General features: G+C 43.2%; 4 protein-coding genes across 4 annotated transcripts; 2 read left to right on the plus strand and 2 right to left on the minus strand.

The window, feature by feature from the left end:
• Nucleotides 1–535: 535 nt before the first annotated feature.
• Nucleotides 536–1624, plus strand: FA14DRAFT_190834 (uncharacterized protein). The gene is made up of 2 exons (XM_025501823.1): nucleotides 536–901; nucleotides 974–1624. The coding sequence occupies exons 1-2, from the start codon at nucleotides 683–685 to the stop codon at nucleotides 1496–1498; spliced, it is 744 nt and encodes a 247-aa protein (XP_025354009.1). The 5' UTR covers nucleotides 536–682; the 3' UTR covers nucleotides 1499–1624.
• A 291-nt stretch (nucleotides 1625–1915) lies between these two features.
• On the plus strand, nucleotides 1916–3759 carry FA14DRAFT_161429 (putative CCT3-chaperonin of the TCP1 ring complex). The gene has a single exon (XM_025499118.1). It carries the CDS (start codon nucleotides 1947–1949, stop codon nucleotides 3621–3623), a length of 1677 nt encoding a protein of 558 aa, XP_025354010.1. The 5' UTR covers nucleotides 1916–1946; the 3' UTR covers nucleotides 3624–3759.
• Nucleotides 3760–3868: 109 nt separating this feature from the next.
• On the minus strand, nucleotides 3869–7932 carry FA14DRAFT_161430 (TBC-domain-containing protein). Its single transcript, XM_025499119.1, has one exon. The coding sequence runs from the start codon at nucleotides 7483–7485 to the stop codon at nucleotides 4171–4173; it is 3315 nt and encodes a 1104-aa protein (XP_025354011.1). The 5' UTR covers nucleotides 7486–7932; the 3' UTR covers nucleotides 3869–4170.
• Nucleotides 7933–9375: 1443 nt separating this feature from the next.
• Nucleotides 9376–11094, minus strand: FA14DRAFT_156394 (uncharacterized protein; the record flags this gene model as incomplete). The annotated part of the gene is made up of 1 exon (XM_025497823.1): nucleotides 9376–11094. The coding sequence occupies one exon, from the start codon at nucleotides 11092–11094 to the stop codon at nucleotides 9376–9378; it is 1719 nt and encodes a 572-aa protein (XP_025354012.1).
• Nucleotides 11095–11107: the final 13 nt, after the last annotated feature.

Genomic DNA, 11107 nt, shown 5'->3' on the forward strand with positions numbered 1-11107 from the left:
TCCACTTTTAAGTTTATTTTGATCGTCACTTTTTGTCGCGTCTTTTAGGGGCTCAAAGACACGTGCAATATTCAAGGCTTAACAAGATGAAGACATCCCTTTGTTTGCAATCATTCATGTTCATTAATACGTTCCTGCCTTGAGAGACCGTAAAGGAGGATATCAGAATCGGAGATAGGCTGACAAATTATGTCATCTTTATTGACTAGGAGCCTTCGATTAGCCTCCCATGTTGATTTACTTAATGATCATCTTCCAACAATGAAGTAGAATATCGTCATTGCAGCTTTTTGCTTAGGAGTCTCCTTCTTTGAAAATGAGTTGAATTATTTCTTCACAAAATGATGACGTTCAATCATCCAGGAAGACCAGATTGATGAGGAGCAGGGTGTGAGTGTAACACCCGATACGCCTTATCAATGGAAAAAGCGCATTTACTCACTCAGCGGGGTCGCCTAATCCATACGCGTGTAGTGCCTTTCATTTATTTTATTTATTCTCCACACGGAAATCTATCGGTAACTCACTCACTTCACAGATCCCAATCAACGAGAGAGAGAATTGGCGTTTACGCATCCATCATAAAGGCATTCAAACTCAGTCATCCGCCTCAAGCACAACGATCTGCCATTGTTTAGAGTGACATCCATCAACAGGCTTACCATCAAGTGATACAAACACTATGGCCAGCTGGGATTTCTTATCAAAGTTTATCATCGTTGGCGATTCAGGCGTGGGTAAATCCAGTTTATTGGTTCAATTAACAGATCAAAGATTTTTGGCCGAACCTGATCCGACGATTGGCGTCGAATTTGGGAGCTATGTCGTGACTATCGATGAAACAGGCGAAAAGATTAAATGTCAATGTTGGGATACAGCCGGCAGTGAAACATTTCGAAGCGTGAGTATCATGATGTGCTACATCCATTCATCAAAAACTTTTACTAATATTATCTCTTTACAACGTTTGCAGATCACCCGATCCTACTACAGAGGCGCAGCTGGAGCCCTGTTGGTTTACAGTATCACCCACAGACCGTCTTTCCTCCATATCGCTGAATGGCTAAAGGATGTACGAGAACACGCAGAAGAGGATGTCAGTATAATATTGGTGGGAAACATGAGTGATCTTTGTCCCGAGGATGAGTCAGAAGAGGAAGAGGAAGAAGGCAATGAGACAGGCTCTCCGCAAAGTACACCTTCAAAGAAACGTTCAAGCACAAAAGCCAATCTGCGGAGACAAGTCACACGAAAAGAAGCAGAAGAGTTTGCCAAAAAGGAAGGAATCATGTTTGTCGAAACAAGTGCAAAGACTGGTTCAAATGTAGAAGAGGCATTCAAACGAGCAGCATACGATATCCATGCCAGATTTCATGCTTCTTCTGCTAATCAATCAAGAGCTGGAATGACGGCAGGAAGTACTCGTCCAGGCGTGATTGCCGCTTCAGCACAAGGCACAGATACCAATAGAGGAAGGAATTGCTGCATTATTGCTTAATCATCGCTTGTGGGGTTTTCATCTTTTCGTCATTCATCACTGTATAATAGTTGCAATTTGTATACTTTACCCGGCTTTCTTTAATTTTGCGATGCTTCACTTATGCCACAGATTGTCCATCAGCTCAGTCAAATAGATCACATACAATTTAGTTGCAATTCTGCTTTGCAATCAGGGTGCCTGACAGTCATCCTCCTCATGGTGATCCATGATCATCTGGGATATGGCCTTCTTTGAATCACGTGTTTGAATATGATTGAGAAAGCACAAAAACGCTATCCTAGTCTGACGCGCATTGACAAAATATGGCGTATGAGCAGTGTCTCTTAAGTGTTGGTTGCACGGCTTCTCAAACGTTCTTTTTCGCAGAATTAAAGCGTTAGTGGAATAAGAAGAAAGTTAAAGTGCATCTTGTCACCATCATCTGATCAACAACAAACTTGCAATCATGGCAGGTCAACAACCAGTGTTCGTAATGAACACAGGTCCAGAACGACAACATGGACGTAAAGCACAAATATCAAATATTACAGCAGCCAAAACGGTTTCAGACGTGATTAGAACATGTTTAGGACCAAAAGCGATGCTCAAAATGATTTTAGATCCAATGGGTGGTATTTTGTTGACAAATGACGGAAATGCCATCTTACGTGAAATCGAAGTTGGACATCCAGCAGCAAAGAGTATGATCGAATTGAGTAGAACACAAGATGAAGAAGTTGGAGATGGAACGACAAGTGTGATCATTTTGGCAGGTGAAATCTTGGCTCATAGCTTACCACTTTTGGAGAGAAATTTACATCCTGTCGTCATCATTTCTGCATACAAAAAAGCATTGGCAGAAGCACTCAATATTATCGAATCAATCTCCACAAAAGTTGATGTGAACAATGAAGAAGAGATGCTGGCTTTGATCAAAACTTCCATCGGAACAAAATTCGTTTCAAGATGGTCGGATTTGATGTGCAAATTAGCACTAAAGGCAGTCAGAACAGTCGCAGTCACAGAAACAGGCGCTGGATCCAAAGAACAGAGAACGGTGGACTTGAAGAGATACGCTCGTGTGGAAAAGATTCCAGGAGGCGAAATCGAGAGCAGTCGTGTTTTGGATGGTGTCATGTTGGAAAAGGATGTCACTCATCCAAAGATGAGAAGAAGAATCGAAAACCCAAGAATTCTGTTATTGGATTGCCCACTAGAATACAAAAAGGGTGAAAGTCAAACCAATATCGAAATTACAAAAGAGGAAGACTGGAACAGAATCTTGGAAATCGAAGAGGAACAGATTAAACAGATTTGCAACACAATCATCAAATTCAAGCCTGATTTGGTGTTCACAGAGAAGGGTGTCTCAGATTTGGCACAACACTTCCTCTTGAAGCAGAACATTACTGCAATTAGACGGGTACGTAAATCAGACAACAATAGAATCGCCAGAGCAACCGGCGCCACGATTGTGAACCGAGTTGAGGATTTACGTGAAAGCGATGTTGGTACCCGCTGTGGTTTGTTCCACATCGAAAAGATTGGAGACGAATACTTTACATTCTTGGAGAAATGCAAAGATCCAAAAGCATGCACGATCCTATTACGCGGACCAAGCAAAGATATCCTCAACGAGATCGATCGCAACTTAGCTGATGCAATGTCCGTTGCCAGAAATGTCGTCTTTGATCCTCGTTTGGCGCCTGGTGGTGGTGCTACCGAATTGGCAGTAGCAGCAGGATTACATGAATACGCACGTAATATCGAAGGTATTGAGGTAGCACCTATTCAAGCAGTTGCTAATGCTATGGAAGTGATCCCACGTACATTGATCAACAATTGCGGAGCAAACGTAATCAAGATTCTTACTGCTTTGCGTGCAAAACATGCAAATGGAGAACACTCTTGGGGTATCGATGGAAATGCAGGTGTGATTGTTGATATGAAATCGTACGGATTATTGGAAAGTGCAGCCGTCAAAATTCAAACTTTGAAAACTGCAATCGAATCTGCTTCCCTGCTTTTACGTGTTGATGATGTCGTCTCAGCAAGAAGACCTCGTGAACAAGGCGGAGGTGGTGGCGGCGGAGCACCACAAATGGCCGAACAAGAAGAAGGCGGTATGATGCCAGAGATGTAAGAAAGTAGAGGGTTAAAATATCAATACAAAAGCACTTTCAACTGTAGATTAGTGATGTCGAGCATTTTGTTCAGTAGGCTAATGCATTTAGTGTTATATTTCTCGATGATGCAGCCTTTTAAATCAATAAGATGAGGTTCTTTGAATGTCCTGTAGTTCAGATCAGTCACTGTTATGCTCAAACAGTTCTACCAGTCAATATAGTGCCCTTGTTACGAAACGCTATTAATTTTCACTCTCTTATTAAGCTAATGAGAATGTGATAAGAACTGCAATATTGATGATGATGTGTATGTGTGACCTTCCATTACTTTACAAGGTTACCAAAGTGATCAGAGAGAGGGGATAGACAGTAAAAGGTAGGGAAAAAAGAGGATGATGCAGATGCAATTCAAATACTATGTACGTTGATAGGTCTGCGAAAGAAAGAAAAAAGAGAGGTAGAGAGAGAATATACAAGGTATATTTTGATAATTAAGGATTGTCCTTTGCTTTAAGCAATTTTTTGGAAAAAGGCCTCTTCTTCTTCTTCTCTCGAAAAGCGTGCTTATTGACCAGCATGTTGACGCTTAACGGGTGGCGCAGAAGAAGATCTTGAAACGCTTGATGCGCTTACCGATTGTGATCGTCCTCTTGTGGCTTGATTCAAAACGGTACTACGAACCAATTTGGATGCTTGACGTCCTAATTTACGCATTTCTCCATCCTTCAATTTCACGCTCAATGCGCATGGGATCACATTTTCAGGCGTCAATAATTGTTGCGGTGGATGCAGCAATAATCGTAATGCTTCTCCTGTACCTGGGCATACTCGTTTATCCATCAATGGATCACGTAAGATTCTAACGACTGCTAATGCAACCCGCAAGATCCAAGATGGTCCTTCAAAGAAGAAAACATCCCAAGCACGTAAGAGAGTTTGCCATGGAAGAATTCTTGAGAACAAAGGTAAAAGCCAATTTGGTGCAAAGTTGATTGGTTCAACGTTGAGCTCGATCAAACGTGCGGCGAGTTCAGGATCCATTGCTTGAAGCAATTGACCAAATATGATTCCATCAACATGCAATTGTTTCATTTCACCGGAATAGTATCCTTCCATGTGAACATCACGCAATAAAGCGCACATCAACCAGAATGCTTCCTCGGCCGGCATTTGAATGAGCAAAAAGCCTGCTACCAAATTCATACCTTGAGTATAGCCAACGATTGGGTTGTAATGAACGTATGCTTTGAGAATCGCTTCAAGATCGGCAACACCTGTACTTTCAGGGCCCATGAATTGTTTATGATCAGGATAAGCACGATCAAGATCCTTGTCGATAGCTTCGTATAATGCTTCTTTTCCACGTTTGCCCTTTGCACTTTGAGAAACTTTGCACAGTTCTTCAAATAGACCAGGACGTCTGCGTACATGAGCACTTGCCAAGAAAGGCCAAACGGTTGCTCGCATAGAATGAGGAATTCCGTTATGAACCATCTTTTTGACTTTTCTGCCCTTCTTTGCGCTTTCTACATTATTCTCTGCTACAAGTTGACGCCATACTTTCATATCTTCTGCGTCTTCCATCGGAGTGGTGAACGGTGGACTTGTTCCGATGAGGAACCCAAGCTTATCAAAAGAGACATTGGCAGGATTGATATTGGCAAAAGGAGCATTAGCACCAGAAAACATTTTTGTAGGACTGTTTACACCTTCTTGAGGGCCACCGAATTGAGGTTGTCTTCCAAGCGGTAGTTGTGCCTGTGAATTAGGTGATAGTGGAGACGGTAAACGAGAAGGTGACGATCCTAATGCTGGATTTTGAGAGTTATTGCTCGGCGAGGCAGACAATGCTCCTGAAGGTGAATAAGGGCGCATCCCTGTGCCGTTTACAGATTGTGCAGACAAGGGGCTTGGGCTACGGGAAGGAGTATTATTTTGACCTTGATGGTTGGAATTTGAAGGGGGGATCATCAGTGCAGTCATTCCGCCATGAGGACCGGGTTGTGGATTACTGGGATTCTTTCTCAATTGACCACTTCCTACCCGTTCACGATGCGACGTCCGATCGGATGATGTGCGTCTGAAATTGGCAGCAGATGGCGAGGGGAGAGCACCTTCGGTCACTCTCATGAACGAATCGTTGCGCTGATTGTTTGGTCGAGAGACATTTTGCGTATCGATAAGCATTGATGGTCCATCATTCATTGGTCCGCTTTCTTGTGCGCGTCTAGCCAAAAGATTACTGCCAAGAACACGATCGCTCGACGGTCTCCTGAAATGGTTCGAGTCTTCCATAGCTGCAGGCATAGGTGGTACAAAGTTTGAACCGTCGCCGCTCATACCAGGCATTCTTGCATCTTGAGGTGACATTGGCCCTCTGCCCGCTTGATGACGGGCGCTGTTCAAATTTCCCATAGATGGCCGTCTGCGAGGGTCGAATGTACCAAAACTACCGCTTCCACTTCCACTTGCAGTCATTCCGAGACTGTGATCGCTTGAAGAGGCTGCACTACCGGCTTCCGCCTTTCTTCTCAAGCTTGAAGCAACTTGCCCCGTTGGTACAGGTGGTGCTGCCGTTGGCCTTCGATTAGACGAAGCTCGTAAAGCGATTGCAGGCTGTCTTTGTCCTAATTCTGAGCTGTCAACTGGAAGTAGAGGAGAAGCAGGTGTGCTGCGTGGAACGCTGAGAGATTCGGCAGATTTGGCGGGTGTCAATCTACCACCCAAACTGCTCGTCTTTCCATTCAAGGATCTGAAGTCAAAGTTTGGGAAAGCAACACTATCACGACCGTAAATCTCGTAAATGGAAAGAGCGTGATCCTTACGGCGAGCGTCTTCTTCTGATTCAGAAGTTGTCATTGTTGAGACGGAGTCTGAATTTTGTTTATGACCTGAGCCAGGTGCACGAATGCGCGGAATGACGCCCTCGAATGAACCTGAAGGCGGTATTCCGTGCTCGGCAGATTTACTCGTTAAAGGTGATTCTGCGGATGAAATTGGTGAAGGAGGCAATGTGTTACTCATATTCAAATTCGCGATAGCCTTGCTGCTTAGGGTTCCCTGAGCCAATGATTGTTGATGCGGATCGGAGCCATTACCCTTTGTAGGTGTATCGTGAGAGGCCGAGCTGAAATTGCTTGCTGTACTTGCGCGAGCCCAGGGAAGATGGGTATCAGATTCGTCATCTGAGTCGCTGTCATCTGCAATGCTGGCTTTCCGTGCAATTGCAGCACGAGCATGACTTTCGTCAGAAAGAGGAGGTGTTGTCACTCCAAGGCGAGCCATTTTTCCGTTCAAGCCTTTGTTGGATGAAAGGGATTCTTCAGCGCGATGTCGATCGATTGATGTGGATGAAGGGCCTACAGTCTTGCCATTATACTTTTGATCTCGAGTAGTGTCTGGATTTACTTGTGTACTTTTACGACTTCCAGATGTTTCGATTGAACCATCCTCTTCGTCAGAATCGACAGCAGTAACGGGTATTCCTGGTGGTACTTGAGAAGCATGTAAGTTGGCCGCTTCAGATTTACTCATCGGTCGTAAAGTTGATTCACGAATAGCGCCCACTCCGCTTCTCCGCATTAAAACCGGCTTCTTTAGTTTGCCATGAAATTGAACATGTGCGCCTTTGAATCTTCCAACGACGCCTTCGCAATATCCTAAGAACCAAGCATCAGCGTCTGAGATCACACCTCTTCCTTTACTGCTTTCCGATTGTGCTTCATCATCCAGTCTACGAAGAACGACAATCTTTTCACCGGCCATAAACATGAGATCCTCTAGGTCTGTAGCAGGATTATCGATCAATGCAGTACATGACCCAATTCCTCCTTTTTGTAGGGCGAATCGAGTCCAGGCATTGAGGGTATGGGCGTCCATGTTTAGCAAAAGGTGAAAAGGAATGTCGAAGATGCGATAAAAAAAGAGTTTACAAAACGTTCATAGATTGCTTGAAATGAGAAGATGTGCTAAAATTTCCGATGATTTTGCTGAGCGGGATGGATAGAACTTTAACGTGCTGGAAGTATCAAACGAATGTGCTGAATTACCCTCGATGAATTTGCCCGTCAAGGGTGAATGCGATCCGAAGAGAAAGTTGGATTGAAGAAGCAAAAAATAGATTTTGTTGTTAGATGATAAAAATTGTCCTTGTTGGTTTTGTTTGATCGTATCTGTTGGAATGTCCGTTCCAGATAAGTGTGCTTTCTCCTCAATTCGATATCGTAACGACTGTGCGTATGATGACGAGAAAGAAAAAGAGAAAAGGAACGATGGCGAAAAGAGACGCCTACGAACGATTTTTGATCACTTTATGACGATGAAGTACTAACTAAGAATATACGAATTGATAAAAATGTACATATGTGTATGTATGGTATTGAATTCATCTTTTGCCCTATGAGTAGAAATTTGAGCTAATAAAGTGAAAGAGGTAAAGTGCGTCTGCTGTCTGTTCCCCCTTGCGATTCCTTGCTTTTGTTTTAGTGTGTACGCAGGCAGAGAGCAGACAAGTGCACATACATAAATGCTGATCATGGGTTAAAGTGCTGCCTTTTGATTCACATAACCTGTCGGAATGAAGATATTTAGCCTGGAGCACCAAAGCCGAAGGGAAATAATACTTTGAGCAAAAAAAAAGGTACATGAATGCAGCAAACCTTTCTCAAGCCTACGCCCGGGCGCGCGCACCGGCAAGACGCGTTTGATTTATTTACTGCTACAAACACTGTTTGAGTGAATGAACAATGAAAATAATACCTGTCAACAAGGGCTGAATGACAGAAAAGGGGAAAAGTCGCCGTGCACTTCATAGCAACATGCCGAATTACAATGACCTTCTCTCTTCAGCTCGGATGTGTCAGGTCCCTTTATTTCGTTGTTCATCAATGGATCATTCTTTTTTGGGAGGTCCAAAGAGTTGAACACAATTGAGAGAGTAAAAAAAGGCATACCACAAGCAAGCGGAGAACAAAACGCGTACCGTTTATCGGCATTAAGGAAAACGCGTCTAAAGAATACAGATGTAATGCTAAACTCATTTAACAAAAGAGGAACGCGTTTCTTTTGTTGTCAGTCATTATGCCCTTTGAGAGTTCTTCTTGATTAATATGCATGCTAATTCATGCAACCGAAGGAAAGAATGCATTCGGCATGTACGATTCATAAAAGGGGAAACAAACTTGTTCAATTTATCAATGCCGAAAAGCCAAACCATGATAAAGGATCAATTTTTATTATCGGCGGTTCAAAACGCTAATAAAAGCCAAGCAAATATTATGCATAGATTGATTGCTTTCGGGATTGCGTGGACTGCCACTACTATTAGATCAGAGGACTTGACCGGGGAATTTTAAAGATGCTGCTATTCAAGAAGATGATGCATATAAAAACAACTATAAAATGCCTGTCATGATCGAAGCATACTTTATGACATATTCAGATATTCATCATCTTGAGCCTTGATCGCTTCGGATCAGTTGTATGCATCAATGACTCTGCGCTAAGAGATTGTACGATCTTCTTTTCCGATCTTGATTGTTGTTTATACAAATGAGCAATCTGATCGACGGCTTGCATATCCAATCAATGTAGGAACCGAGATGGTTAAAAATATCCGAGAGATACTTCTGAACAAGGGTGCAAGTCCAAGATCTGACCATATTTTTGGTCCCATTCCAGTGACAAGTGCTATATTCTGCAATCATCATTCACTATTGTTGTACAAGATATGCTACAAAAATGCAATACTCTCAAACTAATTTGTACCCTCTACTTTGCGATCCATATAGGTAAATTGCTATGCTCTAAAAGCATATCCGAATGTCTATAATAGGTCAACTTCCCTTTCTCCAACTCGTATTCCTTCTTTGTGTTTGCTTTGACCAATTGATCGCTAGATGTCATTTGATTGATATGACCTGCCCTATTTCGAAGATCTACCTGCCATAACTTCTGATCAGTGACGCCAAAGATACGATCGAAATCGCCCGCGAGTGAATACGTTGGCGATCGGCTAGGATGAGCAGCAAACAATGACCATCCTTGTCGTTCTATATCTAGAGTGTCTAAACTGTTATTTTGATCAGGAGGCTTTGCTGTATCTTCTGTACACTTGAATGCCTCTCGTACATCGAACATCTTCACAACACCGTGACGAGCCGTTCCTGCCGCGATTTGCATTCCATCTTGGCCTATTCCCGTCAAGAGGCAATACATCGCACTCGGATCATACTTGTCATACATCACACTCACGGCATTCGACTCGTTCGTATGTATTGCTTTGGTAACGTCAAAGGTCCGAAGCTTGCCATCGAAACATCCCGCATAGAGTATGTCGCTTATGCCTTCGTTGCACTTCATGCTGTCAGTCTTGATCGAGTAAATTGACCTACCATTGCAATGTAAGGTGGCAATGCATTCCGGTATCTTCGTCTTTAGTGAGTAGATCAATACTCCTTCACGTCCTCCAGTTCCGATCGCGATCCAAGGAGGGCATTTGTGTGAAGTCTTGGTCTTAGCAAAGCATGCACTCCATATACGCTCATTCACTTTCCAATGAGAGAGACCTCGGATGTCTAACGTTCCATGTGCCACTTTGTGCTGGCGTAAGGGTTGTCTTTTCCGAATCGACAAGAGCCATACTTCGCCTTGCTTTCCGCAAACAGCCAGAAGACCTGAATCTGGACATGATGCTAATGTCTGAATGGTAACGCTCGAATTCAGGTGATCAGGCCAGAACCAGGCCAAATGTACTCTTGCTGGCATGCCACCCTTGCGTGCTTCCATTTGTACGATTTCAATCAGACCATTCACTCGAGCAAGAGCAATCAAGGTTCCCTGTTTGTTCAGTACGGCAGAAGCACAAATATCCCATACAGCCGAAGCTGCAATTACCCCCTGGTTCCGTGCCTTTCTACTTTTACTTCTTTGATGTTGTGTGATCCATCTTTTGTCGAGATTTGCAGGATTTTCTAATTTGAATAATGTACAATTTTCCATCGTGATCGGTTGACGTTTTTCCAATTCTGTATTTGGCCAATATCGCATCTCACTACCCATCAAGAGAATGAGTCCATGTGGTAGCAAATGCAGCTGACAGAAAGGTACAGAGGTAGAGCTTGATTCTGTCATTTTTCCACCTTCATTTATTTTGCCATGTGAGGTATTATCCAAGTCACATTGTGATACGAGGAATGTACGAGACTTCCATGCCAGGTTGATCCGTAGAACCTCTTTTGCGGGAATTGCTCGTCCTTTTCGAGCTTGAACTTCACTCAAAGCCCGTAAGTCGCTGTTCAATAGCCGAGTCCATCCGAATTGCTGAATAAAATTTCGTACATATGTGCATGTTTGCTCTAGCCTTGCCATCGATCCAATGTCAAGAAATGACAAGATTGTCGCGAATACATCTGCATTGAGTTGAGCCAGATGATTTCTTGTAATTTTTCTTGACTGCTTTACAGCCACATCATTAGATGGTCTTGTCATCTTTTCAAACTTC

This window comes from Meira miltonrushii (assembly GCF_003144205.1).
Source record: "Meira miltonrushii strain MCA 3882 unplaced genomic scaffold FA14scaffold_3, whole genome shotgun sequence".
NCBI classification, from domain to species: Eukaryota; Fungi; Basidiomycota; class Exobasidiomycetes; order Exobasidiales; family Brachybasidiaceae; genus Meira; species Meira miltonrushii.